At 39.5% G+C, this 27,130-nt stretch overlaps 1 protein-coding gene across 7 annotated transcripts in view; it reads right to left on the bottom strand.

Annotated features, from left to right (window-relative positions):
• SRFBP1 (serum response factor binding protein 1) overlaps nucleotides 1–26,104 on the bottom strand; it is a 131,882-nt gene extending 105,778 nt beyond the window's left edge. For 3 of the 7 annotated variants that reach the window (XM_073344802.2, XM_073344808.2, XM_073344806.2), the window contains exon 1: nucleotides 25,999–26,104. Coding sequence is in view for 1 of the 7 variants with exons in the window: in XM_073344805.2 (XP_073200906.1) it covers nucleotides 25,999–26,028 (30 nt within the window). In the remaining 6 variants the exon portion in view is untranslated. Of the gene's footprint in view, nucleotides 1–927; nucleotides 999–23,546; nucleotides 23,707–25,998 lie in introns of those variants that run through there. The other 4 variants (XM_073344804.2, XM_073344807.2, XM_073344805.2 and 1 more) reach the window with 3 other exon arrangements.
• Nucleotides 26,105–27,130: the final 1,026 nt, after the last annotated feature.

Below are 27,130 nucleotides of genomic sequence, written 5' to 3'. Positions count from 1 at the left end.
GATCTGCCTCTCCTGTCCTCCTTCTACACAGCCTATATTCCATCCATATACAACTCCCATCACCCTAACCTCTCTTGTGTACTGTCCAAAGACTGCAGGAGGGGAGCCCCACTTTGGTAGGCCTTGTAAGATCTGTTAGGACAAGGCTTCCCTCCTTTTAGCCGTATACCTCCACCCAATTTAAATTCCTAAACAAAAAACTGTTAGAGATAAAATTAAAAAGTGTACTTCAGTAGAGTTCACCATACTCCATCCCCATCAAAAGTTACTTTCTTAAAAAAAAATTCTACAACTTCCAAAAAAATCCAAATATTAGACCAGTTAATGAACAGGGGATTTAACCATTTCTCTGCCATGTTATCCTTCACCTACCGTCTAAAATTTGCAACAAGTACTGTGTAGAAGTCAGACAGCTGAGATTCTTCTTTTTCCCCTCACTCCTTATTGTGAGAGTTATATAGTTTTTACCATCTTACTCAAAACCTTTATCAATTAGAATCCTGTAAAAGATTTACCATTTTCATTACTGTGCCAAGCGTAATGGAGGCTTGGGAGAATTCTTTAGATTCATTACACGATGTGTTATCCCCTAGGCATACTAGTTTTTTCTGATACCCACAAAATATTCACAGCTCTAACATCTTTTCCCTGAAGTAGAAGCAGAGTTATTAAACTTGCTCTTTGAGGTTGGGTCGGAGGATGTTACTTACCATTAAATATTTTCATCTTGGTTAACGTGACTGAACTTAGTGACATACTTACCAAAACTAGCCTCTGATCAAGACTGCTGCACCGACCAACTTTATAGGACAAGTAGCATTTGCTTTTACATAGTGTGAAGCAAAACAAATGCATGACAGAAGAGAAGAAAGTGTCATTGCATACAATGCACACACTTTCCTATTTCTTTCTTATTTGAGAAATTACCTGTACAATTTAAAGTTGGAAATTTCCACAAACAGTGCTTTGCTGGTTTCTTGATAAGAAGTGGGGAATTTCTAGATAAGGGAGACCATAAAATCCTTTATTATTTATTTAATTTTAATGTATTTATTTATTGAAATCCTTCCACTTGCCTGGCTGATACCCCAAAAAAACCCAAAAAACTATAGCTCCACATATGCATTAATGATAACTGAATCTCAGATACAGGCCTAGAAAGACATTCATACATAAAATTTAAATTAATATCAAAGGCCTCTGCTAAAGAGATTTGTCCTCACTCTCTCCTCGCATTAGCCTTTTTTTAAGCCCATCAATTTCAAGGACCTCGACTGTGGTGGAAATATTCTCAAAGGAATATTACATTAGAATTAAATGTTATTCTTGGCTGCATTTGGGGCTTGTTTTAAAGTTTGTAGAGGGAGCTCATCTCCAAATTAAGCGAACATTTGGCCAATTTATTTTTAATCTAGGAGAACATGACTAAAGATTTGTGAGATGTATCAAGAAAGGTACAGGCCTATATTTTCAACTACAGGGGCAGCACAGAGTTCAAAATGCATTACGCAACAGTTAACTATCCAGTTGGTTAAGGGACAAAAATAAGCAATGCGCATATATTCTCCCAGGACTAGCTTGGTGTATTCTGTTCTAAAATATTGAAATACAGGTACTAGATGATCTGGCAAAAAGAAAAGGAGTACTTGTGGAACCTTAGAGACTAACAAATTTATTTGAGCATAAGCTTTCGTGAGCTACAGCTCACTTCATTGGATGCATTCAGTGGAAAATACAGTGGGGAGATTTATATACACAGAGAACCTGTCTGGATAAGACTTCAAAAAGACATTATAAAAATCAGAGCTTTTTATTCTGTTGCTGTGTACAAGCAGCAGATAATTTTGCATACAAGAATCATTTAAATCACCCAGGTCATAATTCATCTTTAAACTTTTAGTCGTTAAAGAAATGTACTTCCATAATTGTTATCTTCATCTCAAATATATCAGCCCAGAAATGGATAGTCATTTCATTTTCCCTTGAGCAGTCTGAAGCAAATACAACTATTCACGTAGGGCTTGATCCTATAAGATTCTGAGCGCTACAGCCCTAATTCAACAAAGCACGTCAGCCCAGGATATAGCCCTTAAACAGATAATATTGGGCTACAATTTGGAGCTCTTTCATCCATTTCTGGTGGACTCTGCTCAAGTTCTAGCCATGGTTTTCACATCTGTGAAGCTAAATCAATCAGGGAACCACTGTATTCCTGGTAACAGATTTAGCATCTACTGTTATAAGCAGAAGAAGGTCACCCTCTATAGAAGAAGCAACCTGGACTTGTGCTACCAATCCCAGGAGACCTTGGAAGACATTTCTCACGTAAAAATATACATGATCACATTTTATTGTTTTCATCACACAGATCTATGGGTCCTCTTACTTTGTAACCTCTCCTTCCTCCTCTTCCTTCTGTGTCACTATCTTCTTTTCTTTATTCTTCCTCAGTTTTCATTTCATACAGGCCAATAAAGGTTTCAAATGAATAGTGTACAACTGCACTTTAGTACAGTGTAATATTAGGTGGTATTTTTTATTCATTTACTTTTTATTTCTTCCCCAAAAATAAATACATACCTTGAACTAAACTGAAACTTTAAAGGTTCCCCTTATAAGATTCCCACCTATTGTTGTCTGCTCATATTCAATGAAGTCTCTTTGTAAAGATATTGTACATCTGTTCTTTCTGTAACAACTTGGGCTACACAAGTGTCAACTTTCAAAAATGTCAAGACTTGAAAGGGAAACTTTACTCTTAGGAAGTCCTCTTCACATTTTCTACAGGCTTTTGTCATAGAAATTTGGCTAGATGTAAGTTTATCTAAAGAAATCTCCTCTAATCTTTTTTCCCCTATTGGGAAATATAAGCCCTATGATAATTGACTGCTTTGACCTATTAAGCTCAATGAACACAACACTATTAAACTTTAGAAAAAAAATTCTATATACCCTAAATATCAACACCTTAACAGCAACCAGTGAATATCACACACAGGAAGCAAAGTTAGATGTACAGAGGTGAAGACGACTAGGAGTACATTTCAAACAGAATGACCAAATACAAGGAAACTGAGGCTCAGGAGTAGGACTGGATTCTTTTATTCAGATAAATAATTGAATCAAAGCCACAAAAAAGAGCTTTGATAAAAACATGTTTGAAGCTGACCAACTCCTTTATTTTAAATAGGGTTTTCCAGAGGGTGATAACGTGAAAAAGATTTACCACTGCATTGGGGGACACAAGCTTGTACTTCTGATGCAAAGAAATAGGATATAGGAAAAGAACAGAGAACAGGAGGAAATGAAATCAAAAGTATAGTGAATTTATTCAAAAAGTGCCTTTGTGCATTTTTCCCACAGCTGTTCCAAAACATTCCTGTTTTTATTTCATCTGAAAGTTTCACAGTTTTGCTTCAGTCCTTTTCATATTTTATTTGGAGAGGGTGAATACCCTGCATTTGCCTGGGACCGCTATAGATACCAAAAGAGGAAGAGGGCTTTCTGCTGCCCACAAGTAGGCTTTGGTATTACTGGCCAGCCAGATTGTGAAACATAGCCGCATGGAGAATTTCTGTGTTAGCAAGTGTTTATATCCCACAAGAAAGGGTTCCTCCTGAGGTTACTTCTATCATTTGTGTATTTCCTTCCTTCAATAGGAACTCTGTGCCCCACTTGGCATTTACAGATTAAGCCAGATTGAGCACTGGTTTAACAAAGTTTGATATTGAATTTTGCTTGAAATTACAATGGGAACAGTAGTTTGCCTTCTACACACAAACGCTTTCCACAAGAAAAAGCGGATAGTGGGGGTGAAGCCCATGGGAGAGGATAAGAGAAGGAATAAAGAGCTTCAAATACCCCTGCTAGATGTTTGATTGACAGTGTACTTTTCATAGAATCATAGAATATCAAGGTTGGAAGGGACCTCAGGAGGTCATCTAGTCCAACCCCCTGCTCAAAGCAAGACCAATCCCCAATTTTTGGCCCAGATCCCTAAACGGCCCCCTCAAGGACTGAACTCACAACCCTGGGTTTAGCAGGCCAATGCTCAAACCACTGAGCTATCCCTCTCCCCATATATAATTTATACTAAGCTCCTACCTGCGTAGTTAATCCTCCCCCAGACAGCCTATAAGCCCCAACCTACATGAGATGCCACAAATCACTGCCACCATCTTTTAAGTGCTACTTATTACTGCCATGGAAGGTTTCAGCAAGTCTATTTTTATGCTTTAGCATTGGCATCCCACTTTCTCACTCCAGCTACTCTCTCCCTTCCTCGTAAAGAAGCACTGTTAACCGCTGCTCAGCACACTCGTTCAGTCCTGTTTTCCATCACCATCATGGATCCCCCTCACACGCTCCCTTCCAGACTCATCACTGGCAACTTCAACCTCTGTGTCAGCACTCTCTCAGACGCTTATGCTACACACATGATGGGTCTCCTTTGATCTTTTACTCGACTTGGTATCCATCCAAAACTGCTCTCATAGAAACAGATTCATTGAGAGAGGTCAAATTACTCATCTCCCCATACTAGCATGTGTCAGGTCTCCGAGAAATTACTCCTAACCCAGAGGTCCCCAAACTGTGAGGCACGTCCCATAGGAGAGCACGGCTGGGGCCTGGGTCAGCCCACACAGGGGGAAGAGAAGGAGCTCCACCCAGCTCCGTCCCGTGCCTGCAGCCCTGCTCCCGGGATCCCAGCTGCTGGCATTGGCCCCTGACCAAGGCTCTGCTCCCAGCCCTGTCCCGCTCCCTGTTGTGACCCCAGCCTCAGTCCCCTTACTCCTGTCTGTGTCCCCCCTCCCAGAGCCATATCCCCTCTCCTGGCTCATGGGAAGAGGGGCGTGAGGTAAAAGGTTGGAGACCACTGTCCTAAGCCCTCACAAAATTGGACACTGGATACAGGCATAAAAAAAGATGCTGAAAAAGGAGACATGAATGCTGCCTGAAGATGGCTTCCCCAAATACTGATAGACTCTATAGGCTATATTTTGAAATAAATTGATGCATCACAGAAGTTTCAAATTTAAGAGAAAAACTGTATTTTATCTTAGAGATTCAGTTATTCAAGGCCTGTTGCTTTCAGGAGCTCTAAGTCACTATTAAACTCTTCATTGACACAGAGTATTAATCAAAATTCCTATTATCTCTTCCAGCTTGCTCTGCCCCACAATAGGCTTTCTAATAATTCTGAGTGAAAAAAGAGTGGCTCCTACAGCAGCACTCTTTTATTTAAAGAAGAAAAATGATGTCTTAATATTTCAGAGTTGTGATGTGAATCCTCAGGAATGATTCCCTTGTGCTGGGCAAATTTAGTTTTCCATTGGCCCATTTCATTCTCAGGGCCAGTCCTTATTTTCCATTCAATTGAGGGTTCCTAAACAACGAGGGCAATTTGGGAAATATGCAAAAGAGAAGAGCACAGAGATGATTCCCAGATAAACAACATATTAATCAACTTTAAAATGGGTATAGAGAATCCTTGTTTGAAAGTGGTTTATTCACATTAATTTGATTTGATATAATGAGGTTATTGTTTGGAAGCGGATTAAGCTAAGCCAGAACAAGGTACTCTTACTCTAGAATCAGAGTATCCACATAGGGAGCTATTCCAGAATTACTCTTGTGCTTTACATTCACACTTAATTTAATCAAAAATAATTTTTAAGACTAGACAAAACAAGCTATTTAGGGACCCCGTTCATATCTCCTCCAAAAAAGAGCTTTGCAGTGCTTTTATAGACATTCGCTAAAATGTTGTCTCTTACTCTGAGCTTCTGTTCCTACTCATTACTACAACTTATCTGCACTGTACACGTATCAGTGCATCTATTTTTACCATTGATGTTTAATTAGCTTCAATTTTCTGTTCAACTATATGCTTTTTTCATCCAAAATCCTAAAATTTCCTATCCTTGGATACTATTTGAATACAACGGTATTTTTAATCTGATGACTTTTCAATGAGATTGCTTAGTGCTGATTCACGTTAAATGTCTGACTGACCTCAGAGGAAGTTTTTTTTAAACAGGCCCTGCACCACATGGTATGTCAGCTTCCAATACCTAACTGAGTGAATGTGTTTCAGAGTAGCAGCCGTGTTAGTCTGTATCCGTAAAAAGAAAAGGAGTACTTGTGGCACCACAGGGACTAACAATGAAGTAAATGAAGAGACTAACGATGAAGTGAGCTGTAGTTCACGAAAGCTTATGTTCAAATAAATTTGTTAGTCTCTAAGATGCCACAAGTCCTCCTTTTCTTTTTGAGTGAATGTGAACAGAGTCCTGGATCTCAGACAGCAAACTAAGTTTGTGAAACAGAATGCCTAAATAACCCTGACTTACAGTGTGGTAACCTGGAGATCTCTGGGTCTAACTCCACAATGATTTTAATGGAGTTACTCTAAGAATGATTACTCAATTCCTATGCCACATATGATATTAGCCTTTAATTAAATATTGGAACTATGAGATGGAAAGCTGTCATAAATATAAAGGGAAGGGTAAACCCCTTTGAAATCCCTCCTGGCCAGGAGAAAGCTCCTCTCACCTGTAAAGGGTTAAGAAGCTAAAGGTAACCTCGCTGGCACCTGACCAAAATGACCAATGAGGAGACAAGATACTTTCAAAAGCTGGGAGGAGGGAGAGAAACAAAGGGTTTGTCTATATTCTGTCTTGGCCGGGGATAGACCAGGAATGGAGTCTTAGAACTTTTAGTAAGTAATCTAGCTAGGTACGTCTTAGATTAGGATTTCTTTAAATGGCTGAGAAAAGAACTGTGCTGAATAGAATAACTATTTCTGTCTGTGTATCTTTTTTGTAACTTAAGGTTTTTGCCTAGAGGGGTTCTCTATGTTTTTGAATCTAATTACCCTGTAAGATATCTACCATCCTGATTTTACAGGGGGGATTTCTTTATTTCTATTTACTTCTATTTTTATTAAAAGTCTTCTTGTAAGAAAACTGAATGCTTTTTCATTGTTCTCAGATCCAAGGGTTTGGGTCTGTGGTCACCTATGCAAATTGGTGAGGCTTTTTATCCAACATTTCCCAGGAAAGGGGGGGGTGCAAGCGTTGGGAGGATTGTTCATTGTTCTTAAGATCCAAGGGTCTGGGTCTGCAGTCACCTAGGCAAATTGGTGAGGATTTTTACCAAACCTTGTCCAGGAAGTGGGGTGCAAGGTTTTGGGAAGTATTTTGGGGGGAAAGACGCATCCAAACAGCTCTTCCCCAGTAACCAGTATTAGTTTGGTGGTGGTAGCGGCCAGTCCAAGGACAACGGGTGGAATATTTTGTACCTTGGGGAAGTTTTGACCTAAGCTGGTAAAGATAAGCTTAGGAGGTTTTTCGTGCAGGTCCCCACATCTGTACCCTAGAGTTCAGAGTGGGGGAGGAACCTTGACAAAAGCCATGACATTCACAGAACAAAGTACATAAACTGGAGTGGAATATTTGCATTTAAAAACTATGCAAAATTTATCTATAATCTGGTCTAAGTGTTCAGTTCAAATATACACACTGTATTATCGTGAATAGTGCTGTTACTAATACTATAGAAACTGGAAGACACCTTGGAGCATTTTCCCAATAAAGCAGATATCTCAGTTAAGTCATTTTTCAAATGACTTAATTACTATACTGAACAGATGCAAAAGGTTATTCAATTTACTCCATGCTTATTTCATCCTAGACTACGGCAAGATCCAAAGCACAATGAAGTCAACACAAAAACTTCCATTGACCTCAGTGAACTTTTAACAATTATCTGGTAACTTCTGTATTAGAGATGAGAAATCAGAATGTCACAGCTATTTAACTCCATAATATGAGCCAAATTGAGTGGAAGTTCATCAACACTGCCCCAATTAAGCAGCCATCATCATCACTCACTATTATTCACTCTTAGTTTTCTAGATAACAGACCTCAACAGTGCCTCCATTCTAATTTGGAAGAAAAACCTGTAGCATAACCCTTCCTTCCTTCCTCCAACCACCCTCTATTTTTTTTTCCATGAATTTGTACATGTCAAGCCTGTAATGCCAACTAACAATTCAAAAGCTGAACAGAGAGGGAAGTCTGCATTATGTAGACAGCAGTGAGCTATACTGAAGTATGTTACTTTTCCTCCCCCTTTTTAAAGCATTTGTCCTTTACACATGCATATATACCAATAAATTAGTACTGGTAAACTATATTATATAGCATAATCTGTGCGCTTCAGCTATGCTAAAAATAAAATAAAATCTACAGCAGTTTCTCATGACTGTGTGTCCATGTTTTTTTCATTATACACTGCCATACCAAGGAACCACAGATGTTTTATTTTATGAGAGCACCTAACTAGCCTACGTGGCCTACCACACACACTTTTATATAAACTACTGAGAGCTAAGGAAAACTTCAATTCTTTTCCTCAAGTACAGTAGTTTGATATTGTTTGTGTACAATATAGTTGGCAGCAAAGCCTGGTCTGCTTTACATGTTTAATTACTTTTGCAATCTGCTGAAAGAAAATCTGTGTGATCTGCTGATCATAGTTTGCCGTTAATAGAGTATAACTGATGATGTGGCATCTCTAGGAACTTTAAAAACAGCTGCTGGAAGAGTTCCTAGAAAAAGTACTGTTCCTCTGAATTCTCTCACATGGTATAAATTTGGAAATTCCATAAGCTTTAAAGAGACCTTTTCCTTAGGACATCTACATGGTCTGTAAAAGAATGTCAGTAATTTAACATTTAAATAATTTTAGGCAGAACTTAAGATCAAGCTATCATTTTTTTTTCTTCCAGAAACTGTTGTACTGAAGATTATTTAAAAGGAACACAAGTAAAACAAAAAGCTTTACATGTATTTCCATAGAGCTAAAGATGACTGTTGCCAAGTATTTCAGAGGTTAAAGAGTACATACTTTTTTCTTCATAACACCCTACACGTTTATAACATGCAGTCAAAGCAAAAATAAATATATATATATATATATATATATATATATATATATATATATATATATATATATATATATATATATATATATATATATATATATATATATATATATATATTATATAAATTTTAGTTAGCTAGTATTTATATTTATGTGCCCAAGTTGGCTAAAGCATGAAAAAATACATTTGGTAAAGAGGTGGAATTTGAAACTTTAATGATTTCTCTTGCCTTGCTTAGCCCTCTAGAGACAAAGTTACTTTGAAAATTATAATTTTGGTTTAGTGTTTTTCCACCAATCGATAAAGATTCCTCAGCAATGTGATTAATGTAATAAAAGGGAAAGATAAGTTGTATACAAAATTACTTTTTTGCTATTAACCAATTATTGTTTTTGTAATAAAAAACATAAGGTTCTGTAAAGTAGCATATCTGAGCTTTGGCCTCAAAAAGACCAAACGATTTTAAAAGGGATATTAAAAAAGATCCCAACCGATATCTGTCTTTCAACTGTATTTTTATTTTGGACCAGGAAGATGGGGGGAATGTCAGCCTAAGCTGATTAAGCAAGTTCTCTTTCTGTCCTCCTCAACACTCATCCCACACCAGTGTGAACAGGAAAAAAAGGTAAAAAGCAGGTTCTTCAGTGGCAATAGCTCGTCTGAAGTTCTTCTTCCCAATGGCTTTACCTAGTGGCTCTCAAACTTTAGTATGTTGAACTTCATCTATCAAAGAACCTCTCCCCCTCAACCTACCTCAAGTTTACAGCCCAAATCCAACACCTTCCCTGCAGCATCAACAGACCTTGGTTACATAGAAAAAGTATTATTAGGTGAGAAAATAAATATAAACAGTCTTTAATTCAGCAGTTTGGTTGGTTTTCTTCTCCCAATCATCTATCTATTCCTTACCCTGGATGAAGAACTAAGTACAGTACTTAGCACCAGATCGCCTCATTGCCTGTAAATTTCAATCTTCTAACCACTTCAGGTCAGGAATCTGCATACCAAAATCTTAATTCACATAGTGTCACTGCTTGAAGACTAACACTTAACCACTGTGAAGACCAACAGGTAACTAAACAGACCACAGTTTACGACACACTAGCCAAGTCTGTTCTTTCGGTGCATGCATCAAGTATCCAAACAAGGTATCCAAATTGATTTGAATGTCTCAGCAACTCTCTTGACAAAGATGGAGTCTTGTGAGAAGATGCCTCACATATTAAAAGTAGTTTGTTTCTCTAGCCTTAACTATGAAAGTAAAAAGAGTTCATTACTTTTAACACGTTATGATGACAATTCAATATGGAAATGCAAAAATGGATAAGTGCCACACAAATTGGAAACAGGTCCCAGCGTGGTGCACTATAGTGAAAGCAAGAATGAGAAATCAGCCAAGAACCAACTTTGGGTGATGTAAGATATACATCATGGAGGATTGGCTCTGAATTGTTAAGTGTTTAAGGTGCTTCCCACTCAAAGTGGCTGCCATTCAGTGACAGCAAAGCAGTTCCCATTTGTTCAGTTTGTACTGGGATCCATTAGATTGTGCAATTAACACCATTAATGTCAGTCATGTAAAACTAATAAGATATAAAGTCTAACACGGGTAAGTAAACAACATATTTTGTATTTAATAGTTTAAAACATTTTAGACACTAATCTAAACAGCCCTGGACTATGCAAGTCTGACAGCTCAGCTTCAGTCAGAACATATCTCCCTACCATATTTTCCCATCCTTCCTTCAAATTCCACCCTCTACCCCAATGAGGCTGAGAATACATGTTTTTCTCATTATACAGAAGCCAATATCTCCAAAGGAACATACCATGAAAGAATGTGTTTGGTCATTCAATTTACAAGTTGAGAAATAACACTTCTGGAGCAAAGGAAGGCAAGGAATAAGAATCCAGCAACTGATTTTCTATTTACTTCTCTCATCTTAGCTGTGGAAATTTCCTCAGAACCACTATCTGACCAGCTCCTGGAGAACAATACTCATCCATGTTATATAGCACAACATACAAACCCGCCTCCCTACAAATAAGGGAATGCACAGTCCCCTGTGAGATACACAGATCCCCAAATCAAAACTTCCCTCCATTTTCACTCTGATTGACAACTTGGGCACATAGAGAATATATTCTGATGTGTAGTCTGAGGGCTCTGAAAGTAAATATATTTGGTCTTTTTTCATAAGTTATGGCTATTTTCACACATGTTCTATATGCATATTGTTTTTTCTCCTTATATAAGGAGTTATATAGTTCAATTGTATAACAAAGACAAATTTAGAAGTTAAGAGGTCCAACCTGCACACCCTACCAAAAAAAACCCAAAAAACAGAGCAGTGCAAAAAGACTTTCTGGTAAGTTGTGGTCTAATAAATAATAGACTAAAAAATCTGCAGTCAAAATAAAAAGATGATTTTCAGTGCCATTAAGGACACCCTACTATTTCCCAACAGCTCTCCCACTCCACATTTTCCTACCAGTCTTGTTAACCGTGAAAAGAGTGAAAATGTCTATTAAAGTAGACTGTTGAGACCTTCCTCAACTGAGATCTGAGCCCTGTTGTACTAGGTAGGCACTGTTCATAAACATAGTAACATTATGTGACAGTTACAAACTGAATTCCCAGACCCAGTTTAGCGCTTTAACTACAAATTCATCTTTCCTTTCTAAACATCTCACTATTGGAGGCACCCCACAGAACATTTCAGAAATTTAGGATGTTAGCTTCCCCCCACCCACTCCACTGCTGCAAACATCTATAATAGAACAGCAAGGAAACATGGAAAGTAAAGGGGGGGAAAAAAACCACCCACGAGAAAGCAGCTTCTGGCCTGGAGCACTAACCCATTATCCCCTCTCCTCCTCAACAACATGACATGAGAGAACAGCAACTACCCTCACTATCCCAATGGCACGACTCCTCTGGCTGCGTAGTTCTGATTACAACTCCCACCATCTCTACGTGCCCAAATCTCCTCCAGGCACAAATAGTCATACATTTTCTCATTGCTCAAGTTGTGTGTGTTTGTGTGTGTGTGTGGGGGGGGGACGGGGACGGACGGACGGACGGCTTCTTTAGAGTGCATTCTTGATTTAAAATGCTTAATAATCTAAACATCTCTGGTCCAATCCACTAATTGAGTTTTTTATTTCAGCTTGGTCAAGACTGAGCAAGAACCACAAGTCCAGGGGTAAAGTAAAACTTAACCAGCACCTTCTGGGAGGCGATTGGAGATCAAAAGTTTATTAATCTGAGAGAGATCCACTGCCCACCATTGGATCTACCAATCTGGTAAGAAAATATTACAACATACCATGCTTCATAAAATGACAGCGTTTATAAAAACTTTCCCAGATCGAAGGTTTTGTTTTATGCAATCCTTTTAATGGTCCAATTCTGCTACTGATAAAATGAATGGGAATATTGCCATTGACTTCTGCAGGAACAGGTCCCATCATTTTTAAAACTCAGTTAGTTTGGAGAGAATTTGTTAGGTAGCCCACAAGATTATTTGGGGGCATATGTGCGGGACGGAAGGACACACCACAAAAAAAATTAGTTTAAATGGATATTATGACAAATGCTTGCATATACAAACAAAATTGTTGATTATTTTCATTTATTTCCCCTGAACCATCATATCAGTTTCACCCCGTTTCAGCATGCCTTAGTGATGGATCACCACTGCCCGTTCGGTGGGGATTTAATTCATGGTACAAAATATGACACCTTGTTACAACTGGACTTTAAAATGTGAAATACATTTATTTTTTATATTTTGTCTTTTTGCTACCTCGGTTGTTTGTCCACATGTTTAACACATTTCCAAAACCTAAGAAACTTTTAAAAATAAATAAATAAAAATCAAATAAGGCCAAATTCTGTGCTTTCAGTCTCTACAACTGTACCGTCCCACAGAATAGAAATAGGCCAATACTGCCTAAAAGCATTAGTTATGATTAATAAACTCAAATCTTATAACTGTATTTGTGAACAGTAATCAGTTTCACTCTTGTACTCCTCTATATTGCAGATGAAAAACAATCCTTTTTTCCATATTAAACAAATACATGACATAGATCTCTCTAAAGCAGTCATTGACATTGCTGATTATGTGCTGCCATCTAGCAAAATTTTTCAGAAGAATTTAGTTTATCCACACATACTTTCTGACAGCAGACTATTGTACCTGGGACCACATATTAAAACTTTAGAAGACTTTGTAAACGAAATACATCTGGTGTACGATACATGTTTTCTAATCTTTTTCTTCCCTCATTCTTTATTCTTAGAAATATGTTCAAACAAAGATCTTGTTTTCATGCAAGTTCATAGTCATCAATTAATGGCCAGATAAGGACAAGATATTGTTTCAATATAAGATCATCACTGCAAAATTAGACAAAAGGAGAGGATTTTCGGAGGGGGGGGGAGACAGACAATTGCAGCCTAATGAATGTAAACACTGGAAGCATACTTGTATACACAAAAAGAAAAGGAGTACTTGTGGCACCTTAGAGACGATGAAGTGAGCTGTAGCTCACGAAAGCTCATGCTCAAATAAATTGGTTAGTCTCTAAGGTGCCACAAGTACTCCTTTTCTTTTTGCGAATACAGACTAACACGGCTGTTACTCTGAAACCTGTCATACTTGTATACAATGGCTATAAGAGTTTACAAGATGAAAGGTTTTCCTTCCTCCCACATAAATTTGTGTTTGTATTCTTATCACTCTCCTTTTCTCTTAGGGAAAAAGAGTGGGGGAGGGTAACATGCATTTCCTTGCACTAGATCAAAGAAGCATCTTATTCTCCATATTTCTACTCCTTCTCAAAAGTCCCTTCTCTCATCTTTCCACTTTGCTCCAACTTTCTACTTTCCTCCTCCTATACACTCCACTGTGCTACATGGAAATAAAAATGGAATTATCAAACCTATTCAGAGGCACATTGTATATTATGCAAAAAGAAAAGGAGTACTTGTGGCACCTTAGAGATTAACCAATTTATTTGCGCATAAGCTTTCGTGAGCTACAGCTCACTTCATCGGATGCATATTGTGGAAAATACAGAAGATGTTTGTTTTTATACACACAAATCATGAAAAAAATGGGTGTTAATCACTACAAAAGGTTTTCTCTCCCCCCACCCCACTCTCCTACTGGTAACAGCTTATGTAAAGTGATCACTCTCCTTACAATGTGTATGATGCACAAATCAGATGTCAAGAACTATAACATTCATAAACCAGTCGGAGAACACTTCAATCTCTCCGGTCACGCGATTACAGACATGAAAGTTGCGATATTACAACAGAAAAACTTCAAATCCAGACTCCAGCGAGAGACTGCTGAATTGGAATTCATTTGCAAATTGGATACAATTAACTTAGGCTTGAATAGAGACTGGGAGTGGCTACGTCATTATGCAAGGTAACCTAACCCTCCCCCCCGCCGCCTCAGATGTTCTTGCTAAACCCTGGATTTGTGCTGGAAATGGCCCACTTTGATTATCATACACACTGGAAGGAGAGTGATCACTTTATATAAACTATTACCAGCAGGAGAGTGGGGTGGGGGGAGAGAAAACCTTTTGTAGTGATTAACACCCATTTTTTCATGATTTGTGTGTATAAAAACAAACATCTTCTGTATTTTCCAGAGTATGCATCCGATGAAGTGAGCTGTAGCTCATGAAAGCTTATGCTCAAATAAATTGGTTAGTCTCTAAGGTGCCACAAGTCCTCCTTTTCTTTTTGTGAATACAGACTAACACGGCTGTTACTCTGAAACCTGTCATTGTATATTATAGCATGCACAGACACCAATGGGGTTTAAGCAATCCAACGTGGCCATCATCAGAATGTAGAAATGGAATTTCAAGAAGAAAGCAGCAAAGTTGTAGGAGAGCTAAGCACATTGAGGAGTTGGGATCTAGTCTTGCTGCTATTTCTGCACATTAAGCACTCCTATTCAGGACAGATGCTTATTCATGTTTTTAACATTAAACACATGCTTAAGTGCTTTCTTGATTCAGGGCCTTAGTTGAGATTTTCTGGTGACAGACTAAGTCAACATTCATTTTTTGAACATAGCCATGTCAGTTACACAGGAGATAACTGCTTTTAATTATGAATTAGTTTCCAAACTAGTTTTGAAACTCTAATACTTTGAAGTCACACTTCATAAAATACTAAAAGATTAGTAAACAAAATGTCTGCCACTGTGTTTTAAACAAGTCTTGCTCACATAGAAGGATAATTCCACTCTCTCAAAAAGCATGGGTTTCCTTCTACATGTATAAAATACAAAAGTCAAATATTTGTTGAATTATATCTTTAAAACCCCATAAAATATTTGGTATAAACACAAAATTAAATGACCACACTGAAGACAGAACATTCCAGGCAACACTGCCATATCAAGGAGTTATCCTCTGGACACATTATGGTATACCTACACTTGAGCTTTTAGTCATATTTTCACTAATACAGTTGAATATTTTCGTGTAGACAGAACAAACACTTGCTCTTAGTCATGTTTAAAACCTAGGGCATGTCTTCACTGCAGCGTTAATTTGAGGAGTAATCCGAGGGCTTGTCTGCACTGGCAATTTATAGCGCTGCAACTTTCTGGCTCAGGGACGTGAAAAAACACCCCCGAGCGCAGCAAGTTTCAGCACTGTAAAGCACCAGTGTAGACAGTGCCCCTCGCAGGGCGCGACTACACAAGGCATGTTAAAGTGTTGCTGCCAGTGTAGACGAGCTGATTCCCATGCACACACAATAATCGCTAGCTCAAATTAAGTGATCCTTTAAACTTGAGCTAGCTGGTCCATCAGGGTAGGGGGCTGACACCCAAGCGGGACTGATACTCCAGCTAATAATGCAGAAAGGACTCAACTACTTTGTGCTGCTAATACAAACACTCTGAACTGCTCAAGTGTTGTGCAGAGTGACCACACTTACTTTAGCAAGGCTCACTTGAGAGTTATTAAACCAAGTGTAGATAACTTGAGCTAACGCTGTAATGAAGACAATAGCTAGTGTTGGCAACATGTGTTTGTGTTCTGTCTACACTAGTTAACATATTTCTAAAATTTAAAGTTAAAGCATAATTAAAAATTAGGGCTGCCAAGTGATTAAAAATAATCGCAATTAAGCATGAGTTTAAAAAAATAGTTGTGATTGATGTTTTAATCACACTGTTAAACAATAGAATTGAAATTATAAATATTCTCTCCATTGTTAACTATATTTATTGTAATTACAACACAGAATGCAAAGTGTATAGTGCTCACTTTATATTATTTTTATTACAAATATTTGCACTGTAAAAAGATAAAAGATTATGCTCCCACTTGTAGACTGTACTAAGGAGCATATCAACATTTAGCATATCTGGCACATAAATACCTTGCAATGCCAGCTACAACAGTGCCATTTGAACGCCTGTTCTCACTTTCAGGTGACATTGTAAAGAAGAAGCAGGCAGTAAATGTAAATGAACCGGCCATTTGAACGCCTGTTCTCACTTTCAGGTGACATTGTAAAGAAGAAGCAGGCAGTAAATGTAAACGAACCAGTCTGTCTTAGCAACTGGCTGAACAAGAAGTAGGACCGAGTGGACTTTAGAGCCTACAAGTTTTATATTGTTTTGTTTTTGAGTGCAGTTATGTGGGGGGAAAAATTCTACACTTTACTCCTGGGGGAATTCTACACAAAAAAATTAAAAGTTCTGTACACTATATTTTAAGATTCTGCATATTTTATTTGTCAAAACAACACTGTGTAATCACTCCAGTTTCAATTATTTTGTTAATTTATTTCAAAACACCTGTCAGTAAGTATGGCCGTAACAATACAGAAACAAAACAAAACAAAAAAAAGGACCCTTATGATAACCTAGTTCTTATTTCTTTACCCCCTCCCACCGCCACCCACCTCAATCACTTTGTATGATTAAGTAGTGCATGCTCATGGGTTGGCAAAGAGAATTAGTAACTGCTTCAGCACTCTTTAGAAGGGGTGTGTGCTGTGAGGAGAAGGTTGGCTGACTGGGATTAGGAGCCAGACCATCCTTTGGAGGGAAGGAGGGAGAGGAAGGAGAATGTTAACAGTGAAAAAGTTCTCCTTGAGAAACGTTTAGGAAACAGGTTGAAGAAAGCTTTTCAAAACTTTTCTTTAAGTCCTTGATGTAGGAAGTTCTTTATTTGTTCTGCCCAGCCTCTGAAAAGCCCAGAGGTGACAACTGGAGTCTAAGTTCCCCTACAGGACTCTTCTAATCTATTACAACCATAAACCAACAGGTTTTTTTTAAACACTGTTCTCAAACTCTGTCTGTTCAGATATACTAATAATTAAAGAAAAACAGCAACGTAATATCAAAAAGAAAAGGAGTACTTGTGGCACCGTAGAGACTAACAAATTTACTTGAAAAAAGAAAAGGAGTACTCAAATAAATTGGTTAGTCTCTAAGGTGCCACAAGTACTCCTTTTCTTTTTGCCAATACAGACTAACGGCTGCTACTCTGAAACCTGTAATATCAAAAGGTAGTCAAAGCACTACATCTAATTACAGAAGTTAAATTCATAAAAATCTTAATGCAGATTAACAATGCCTGACACAGATTAGATACAGAAAATGCATCAGATTACTGGACCATGTACGAAACCAATTTTTGAAATGTTTGTATTTTTTTAAAAAGTTAATCACTTTAAAAAATTTAAGAGTACCAGACCTTACCTTAGAGCAATTTTGAAAAATCTGATTTCTCATATACTGCACTGAGGAGATAAATTTCCTCTGCCTCAGTCTAGTTCCCAGCAGGACATCAACATTATCAACTTAACAACCTGTCACAGAATCATAGAATATCAGGGTTGGAAGGGACCTCAGGAGGTCATCTAGTCCAACCCCCTGCTCAAAAGCAGGACCCATCCCCAATTAAATCATCCCAGCCAGGGCTTTGTCAAGCCTGACCTTAAAAACTTCTAAGGAAGGAGATTCCACCACCTTCCTAGGCAACGCATTCCAGTGTTTCACCACCCTCCTAGTGAAAAAGTTTTTCCTAATATCCAACCTAAAGCTCCCCCCTGCAACTTGAGACCATTACTCCTTATCCTGTCCTCTACCACCACTGAGAATAGTCTAGAACCATCCTCTCTGGAACCACCTCGCAGGTAGTTGAAAGCAGCTATCAAATCCCCCCTCATTCTTCTCTTCTGCAGACTAAACAATCCCAGTTCCCTCAGCCTCTCCTCATAACTCATGTGTTCCAGACCCCTAATCATTTTTGTTGCCCTTCGCTGGACTCTTTCCAATTTATCCACATCCTTCTTGTAGAGTGGGGCCCAAAACTGGACACAGTACTCCAGATGAGGCCTCACCAATGTCAAATAGAGGGGGACGATCACGTCCCTCGATCTGCTCGCTATGCCCCTACTTATACATCCCAAAATGAGATCCCAAATGCTGTCAGCCGTCACTTAATGACAAGTATCTCTGAAAACTTTTGAACATTATCAGATCTCAGATTTTTTGTTTTGTCCTGATAAATGCTTCCTGAAAAACACAAAACAGCATAAACAGTACTGTTTACTCAAAGAATCTTGGACAAGCTACAGTCCCTATTCAAATAAATACACTCTACAAGCATATGACTTGTAAATAAACATGGTCATAGTTCAGACTGGACATACACAATATGGGGAATTGGGCTCCCAAAATAAAAAGCCATTTGAGAAAAGCAGCTGGGAAACTTCTCTGCTTCCAAAAAGCATCTTTAAAACATTGGCTGGCGTTAGTAGTCTCGGATCACCTATGATGTATCAATACAGGGTGGGGAAAAAACCAAGTAAGTGACTACAGCATTAAATGACTGCAGACCTTGCTTTAAAAGCCTTCTGCAGTCCCGGAGGTGCCTTTAGTAAGTAATTAACTAAACATTTGCCCTTTCAGTTCTCCAAACCAATTTAACTATGTCAGCAATTAAAAATTACTATTTAAACAGATGTGACAGTTAATGTTTCTCTTTGCAGCCATAAAAAGAAAGTGTAAATTTCTACAACAAAAAATTAAACAGCTTATCTGAAGCATTTCAACTTGTGGATCTGTATGTGGTTTGGATTTTAAGAGAAGACAGTCAAACACTATGTTTAGGCAATACAATCAAACTAGTCCAATGCTGTCAACTTCCACTATCTCCTGAACATAGGACAGAGTGCTCCACCTGGTCGATTACAATTGCCCATGTAATTTATTTCAGTTTAGTTTCCCAGAAAATTATTTTATCTATATAGCTAATTTAAAATTTTGCTAAGCATCAGTCCTTTTTAAGATTACTTGTTTGACTGGTATTCAGCTTAGATTCTCTGCTGAAGTGACTGAAACAATGCACTTGCCCAAGATGGACAATGGTAAAGCTCCTCTCTTTGCCTGTAAGATTAAGATCTTAAATAAAAATAAATAGATTCCCTTATAAGAAATTCAGTGTCCCTTCCATTTTCCCTTTATAGATTCCTGAAAAACTTGGCCACTCATCAATATCTCATAATACTGCCACAAGATTTCAGAGCCCAGACTCTGTTTCTCCTTATTAGCTGCTAGCAAGATCAAGAATCTTCATAGTGTTCTCTCAAATAATCCACACATTTCCCCCGCATCACTTAGTACCTCCAGTAGTCTCCCATCTTACCTGTATTCCAGTACTTTGTTTAAAAGTGCTTTTTTCTTTAATTACTATTGTTCAGCTCTACCATCTCTTCTGTTTTCATTTTCTAGCTATATCATCCGATTAAGTGAGCTGTAGCTCACAAAAGCTTATGCTCAAATAAATTGGTTAGTCTCTAAGGTGCCAAAAGTACTCCTTTTCTTTTTGCGAATACAGACTAACACGGCTGCTACTCTGAAACCCATCATCCTTGAGTAACTCCAATATGGATTTTTTTCACTAACTCAAAAGATATTTCTAATTTAGCATGTACTAGTGCAATATCCATGTATTCTGTGGTAAGTCTTTTGCTTATTTCCCTAGTGTATAATAATGTATTATGTTAAATGAGATCAGGACCTTTCACAAAGACCTTTCACAGAATTTGTGTGGCTTGGGTTTCTTTGATTTCTGCCAACTCATTTTAGGTTGTATTATTTTTTATGATTACTGGTATGAATTCAGGGACTTCACAAATTCTTCTATGATCTCAAAGACAAAATAATGCAATCTATGATAACACTAAATGAAAGAATTGCCAAAATTGGTGTGGAACACACTTGTTTTCACCACTCATGTTCCCCATATTCATTAGTTATTTTTATTTGTGTGGTTCTACTTCGAAAAGTATCTGTATAAATTACACTCCATCAAAAATATGTTTCCTCCGTGTATTCAAAATCATGTCTACTTACTTTAGGACCAAAAATAAATTGGGAAGATTAGATCGTCAGTAAATGTCGAGTTCACCATTCATACAAACCAATGAAAAAGTATTTCTATCGATGGTAATCAAAAGGTACAGGTAGGCAACATAAGAAAAATGTTGCTTGAGAACTTAGTGTTTGATTTATCACTATTTGTTTTGTAAATGTTGACACTTGTGTTTTAACAGTTAAAGCTTTTACGTTTTTGAATTTCAATGTCTACAGTCATAGTATAATTATAGAAAGCTTTTAAACTATTTGTTAATGTTTATAGATATTAAATTAGTGAGAGTCCCATTGTCTGATACCCACTCTCCTAAGTTCCCGCAACTGTGAAAATTTAAACTGATAAAAAAAAGTTTAAAATGCTTAACCCCCTAATTGTTTGCAAATATGAAAATTTAAATAAAAACAGTTTTAAAATAAATCAATATCTGTTAAAATTATAAAAATAAAAATCTAATTCTGCCAAGCCTATTTGTAGTCCTTTTTATTCTTGTTAGCACTTTAGAAAGTCAACATAGCTGCACAAGCAAGCTGGATTCAGTTCTGGCTGATCCATAAACTCATCCAGAATAGTTAACTCTGTTCCAAACAACCTCATTTATACATAGTTAATCCTATTAGTTGAATCCTTACTATCAAAAAGAATCTGCAAGGAGGAAAGTACATAACATGACTTTCAAATCCAAGTTGAGAATTTACATGATTAGCACTTAGAAAAACAGTATCTTTGTACTCAAACTGCACAAAAATAATCTGTAGTCCTTTGGAAAATGTGGAACCCCCCACAGTGAATTGTTTAAAAACACGTTAGAGAGCAGAACTGCCATTCTGTTTTCAAGTACAAATTAATATTTTAGAATCCCAAATCTCAAGTGAGATAGCACACAAAGAGCTAAATCACTAAACAGATACTCATGTTTATTTTTCAATTTTATATAAACAGACTGCCTGTTCTGTCTGGTTCCTATCATGCTGAATATTTGGAAGTTAAAAGGATAGGTCTGGACCTAGACAGACTTAATCCAGAACCTATCCACCCTACAAGAAGTTAAAAAAATGCAAAACAATTCTATTTAATGGCCTGATTAAAGTCAGAGGGAGAGACAGCTTAAGCTTTAAGGCTCCTACCACCTGAGTGTATAATAGCGATCTGAGTCGGCAACTGTACCCAAACATGTGATCCCTTGCATCTGTGTCACCCCCTCTAAGGGCTTGTCTGCAGACATCTGACCAGCACAGCATTAGCAAATATCTATTCCTGAATAACTTACCATGTTGATACTGTACTCCAAAATAAGTAATTTTATTCCTCAATAATTACTCTGCTTCCAAAGCAGAGTAGTTATTCCAGACTAAAGTCATTTTTTTGCAGCATAGTGACAACAAAGGGGAATTATACCTATTAATTAATTATATCAGAATACCTACTGAAGAATATGTGGAATACTTATTGTGGGAAATTTCCCGCTTTATAGACAAATCCTAACTTCAACTATCAGTTGCAAGATAGGAGCCCAAATATTATGTCTCATGCTCCCCCTGCTGTCCGGCACATTCACAACATAGGGAATAAAATACCTGCAATCTGATTTTGTCCAATTTGAAATCTCAATAATGCAGGACCATTTAAAACTACTGTCAAAATATGACATCTTAAATTAGGGAAAAAAATTTAAAAGATTCAGTAATTTGTAACACAACAAAGAAGTAGAGTTTTTAGTTTTAAGGCAATTAATCCAAAAAGAATGTCTCCAGAAAGATGAAGGTCAATTGGCTACCTGTCTGAATTAAAGTAACCACTGAACTTTAGTTAATAATATCCTTATTTCCGTGTACATATAAACAAGGCTTAAGCATTATTTTAAGATACTGTGCATATTGAGAGAAGTGAGAGTAAAACATTAACCCTTCATTAGCTCAAACCCTTCATTAGTTGTCTACTGCATATCCCTGGGTATTGACTGAGAGCTTGAAAAAACTATTTCCCCTTCCTTTTGTCCTCAGCCCTCCTGTTTGAAGACTCAGAGGGAGGCAAGAAAGAGTGGGCTCTCTATTTCCATCAGGGAGTGAGTTTGGCTTCATATTATCAAATACTTACTTGACAGCAGCTTGAAAGATGTAGCCCCTAAAAGGTTTTAGAGATAACATGTGACTGAGAACCTGTGATGCTCTCTCAGGGCGCCCACAAGTATTGGTGACCTTGTGACCCCTCTGCCTTAGCAACAGAGACTTGCTGGAGCTAAACTGGGTGACAGCATCCTTTTACCCCAGTCTGTTAGGCCTCACTGACAAACTTCTCAGGACTCTGCCAGCCCTTACTTTACTTTGCAGGTAACACTTGTATCCCAGTTCCTGAGCCCCGAGAAGGCTGGACACTCAGTGTCATTGGACACTCTCAGTCATTACGAAGTCCACTGCCTCCAAAGAGATAGCATGCACACCAGCTTAGCTAAGTCAACAAAGAACTCACACTTCACTTAATATTAAAGTACTGAGATCTACTCAGGATAAAACAAAGAAGTTTATTCATAAAATAGAGATTTGAATGATACTGAGGCCTTGGCTACACTTGCAAGTTAGAGAGCATCAAATCAGCCCCGGGCGCCCTAACTCCTGAGGTGTCCACAGTGGCAAGGCACTTAGAGTGGCTGGCCTCTGCAGCTGGAGCGTTCCTGGTAATCCACCTCCACAAGAAGCATAGAGCTTTCTGCGCCCTGGCTGAAACCTGGCCCGGTTGTCAGTGTGGACTATATGTTGCCTTACTGCGATGTGATTAGCCTCCAGAAACATCCCAAGTGGCCACTCTTGTCATTGTTCTGACCTCTGCTACAGGCATGTGGATATCCCCTTTCAAAGCGCTGTTTCTGACAGCATGCTTATCTGCTCCAGGACAAAGCAAACCATTACTGTGGAATGCTGCTGCCACTGAGGCAGGCATGTGAGAGAGAGAGAGAGAGAGAGAGAGAGAGAGAGAGAGAGGGGCGTGGGTGGCGGCTGATGTCGGGGGTTTCCCCTGCCACTGTCTGAACTAACAAAACAGCATGCTGACACACTCTCTGCCCCCCAAAACACAGTCTCTCCCCCCACATATACACAACACCTCCCCCCCCATTCGAAAAGCACGCTGCAGCCACTTGCACACTGGAATAGCTACCACAATGCACTGCTCTCTGTGGCTTTGCAGGATCTGCTAATGTGGCCACGACAGTGCGCTTGCTGCTGACAGTGTAAGCGCACGGCAACGCTTTCCCTGCTGCTGTCTCCAAGGCCTGGTTTAACTCCCAGCACTCTACATCTGCAAGTGTAGCCATGCCCTGAGCAAAGATAGTGGAAACAGATATGGTTACAAATAAAACAAAAGTATACCATGCTTTGAGAGACTAAACAACTCTAACAGGCTAAAAATCTATGTCTACGTTAATTTTCTCACCTATACCAACTTCTCAGTTACCAGTCCCTTCCAGGCCAGGATCCAACATACATGGATACAAAAAACACAGTCCTTTTTGTTCTCGGGCCAGGTCTATAAACTTACATCAATATAACTATGTGGCTCAGGGGTGTAGAAAAATCCACACCCCTGAGCGACAGTAATTCCGACCTAACCCCCAATGTAGCCATCGCTATGTTGATGGGAGGCCGTCTCCTGTTGACATAGCTATCACTTCTCGTGGAGGTGGATGAACTATGCTGACAGAAGCTCTCCCGTGGGTGTAGTAGTGTCCTCACTGAAGTGCAACTGCGTCGCCACAGCGTTTTAAGTGTAGACCTGCCCTCAGTGATGGATCGCAAAAGTGTCTTTTTGCTTCACTTTTTATTTCCCCAGAATTTACTTTATTTGTTTCCAGATGAACCCTTGGGGTTCAGACTCCAATGTCCTTCTATGCTGATTTCACATCCCCCAAGTCAAACCGGCTTTTCCTGATGAGGTACATGAAAATGGGGCTCTCGGTGTTGGTTCCACAATGCTGAATTTACTTTCGAAACAAGGAGATAAATACCTTCCCTCCTGTCTGGAAGAAAACCTGCTTCTCCCTTTGTTTGGCTACAGACTTGAAAGTATATCAGCAGCAAGTATCATAATTCCTCATATAGTGTTAATACATACATATCACAATTATATTAATGACCAGTTGGCTACTGGCCTTCATTCAACAAGGATAACAATATGTTAGATGTAGTGTGTTTGTCGGACCTAATAGGAGTTACTGTTACATGACAGTTACTGTTACATGACACCTTTGGCAGTTGGCACGGGGAGGGTCTTAGGGTCACTGAACAACAGCACCCTTTCTCTTCTCAGCAGCCTCAAGGGAGAAAGTCTGTGCTTTCCATTAGGACATTACCGAGAACATCAGTGGTGGAACCCTAATCTTTTGTTAACCTTAATCAGGCTAGCTCCATCTAAGGGCAGCATTTCAATCTGCCAGAAGCCAAAGGGATGCACGTAGTTTTTAAAAACTGGAAGAAACTGTTGAACCTGCCCTTACTTTTAAGGCACAGGGAACACCCAACAAAATTACAGTGTCCATCAGGTTAAACACCACTCTGAGCTACGCAGAAGGGCTAGTACTCACTGCTGTTGGTTACAGTTACTTGGATCAGGATGCGCAGAGCCCACTAGAACCCATGGAGCCAGACAACTGCAGCCCATGAGACAACATCTCCACCCGCCACTTCTCAATCCCAGTGGTGTCAACGTGAAGGTGTAACGTGAAGTTTACACCAGCCTTTGTCCACTCAATGAGGGTGACAGAGGCAGGACTTGGACCAAACATTTCTAGAGGCTTATAAATAGGACACTACCAAATTCACAGCCATGAAAAATGAATCACAGATTGTGAAATCTGGTCTCCCCCCATGAAATCTGCCAGGGAGAAGCAGGGCTGGGGGTGCCCCACCGGGGACTCCTAGCAAGCACCAGACTCCAGCTGCTGGTGGAGGGACCATAAGGCCAGCCCTGCCCTGCCCTCCCCGAAAGCGATTATGTTCCCCTTCAAACCATGCAGCCCTCATGTCTGCACAGCCCACTGCTCTCCAGCTACCCAGTTCTGAAGGCAGCACCTCGGTCACCAACAGCACAGAAATAAGGGTGACAATACTATGACCTACAATAGCCTTGCAACCTTTTGCGTCTGGACCCCCATGGTTATAACACTGTGACATTTCAGATGTAAATACCTGAAACTGTGAAATTAACTATTTTTAAAAGCCTATGATCATGAAATTGACCAAAACGGAACATGAATTTGGTAGGGCCCCTACTTATAAACACCCTGGGCACCATGGGCCACACTGCAGGGCTACTGGGGCCTCCTCTGACTGGTACTGGCCAGGCTTTGAGGGGCCACAACATACCTGATCCCAGGGCTCCTCTGACATGGGTGATGAGCTAAAAGCCCAAGAAACAACTCGCCGCAGCCAGGGACCCCCCCATCCACGCGCAGCCCGGGACCCGCCCGCCCCCAGCGCTCTCCCTCCGCCCCCCAACGGGGAGCCACATCCGCCCACCAGAGGCGCCCCGGTTCTGAGCCCCAGGAGGGAGCAGCCGGGAAACCGCCGGCGAGGGCCACGTGCGGCGGGACAGGGGCCGCGTGCGGACTCACCTCATTGTTGAGGTTCAGCACCTGCGCCATGGCGGCGGCCGCAGCAGCCCACGCTCTTTCCAAAGACAACCACGAAAAGAAACTGCGCGCGTGCGCACCGCTCTCAGCGTTGCGGAAACGCTCTAGATGGCGTCTCGATGGTGAGGGACAGTCTAGGTGCCGACTCGCTGGTCGTTTGACCCACGCGCACCAGGGTGCCGGGGGCAGAGCTGGGGAAGTTGGGCTGGGTGCCCTGCGGGGCGGCCGCGGGGGCGGGAGAGACTTTTCCTTTGTTTTTCAGGGACTGCAGCTTTTGGGCGGGTCGGGACCTATTATGCCTTGAATAACGGAGCTTTGTGATCGAGCCCGGAGGAGCCCCCAAGCAGGCAGGGGAGGGGCGGGTCTGTGTCCAGATCCTCCCCCTCTCACGTGTGTGTGTGTGTGTGTGTGTGTGTGTGCCGGAGCTGGGCACAGGGTCCCCTCACGCCGCCCTGCACCGGGATCCACGCTCGGGCTGACGCTGGGTCGAGCCCGTGCTATTAGGCCTTTCCCACGGAGTGAATTACATCCACAATTTGATGGTAGTTGCTGCCTTTGTAAGGCGAACATATAACGATAATAGAAAAGTAATAAGAGCATAACATGCAGAGTGGCAAGTTTCTTGGCAATTGTTCAATCTAACCCTGTAAAACAAATATCCCTTCCTCTAGATTCACTGCATCTAGTCCTTGCTGCTTTTTATATAATAAACAAATTACATGTTTAACGAGTTTTTTAAAATGACAAAATTATAAACAAAATTAATCGGGGAGCCACCCAGTCACCCTATGTGTCTGAGTTTCATTATGCTCAACAGGGTTTGAATTTTTTTTTACCAGATATGGAATTGAAAATTTAAGTTTTTACCTAGTCTACAGTATTTTCAGGTACTGCCTCCCTCAATATCTGAAAGAAATTTGGTAGCATGGGGAAAGGAATTGGAATAAAGGAAGAGTTACTTTTGGTTTAATTCAAATGTAAAGAGGCTTGGCTCACTGCAAAGTAGCCGTGAGCACAGTTTGAAATTCAGCTAATTGAAACTGCACAAGAAATCTAAACAATGTTAATAACAGAACAATGTATTTATTCTCCATTCTCTTATTAAAAAAAAAAA

The sequence above is a fragment of the Lepidochelys kempii genome, chromosome 5 (genome assembly GCF_965140285.1).
Source record: "Lepidochelys kempii isolate rLepKem1 chromosome 5, rLepKem1.hap1, whole genome shotgun sequence".
NCBI lineage: Eukaryota > Metazoa > Chordata > Testudines > Cheloniidae > Lepidochelys > Lepidochelys kempii.
This window is presented reverse-complemented; position numbering and strand designations above follow the sequence as displayed.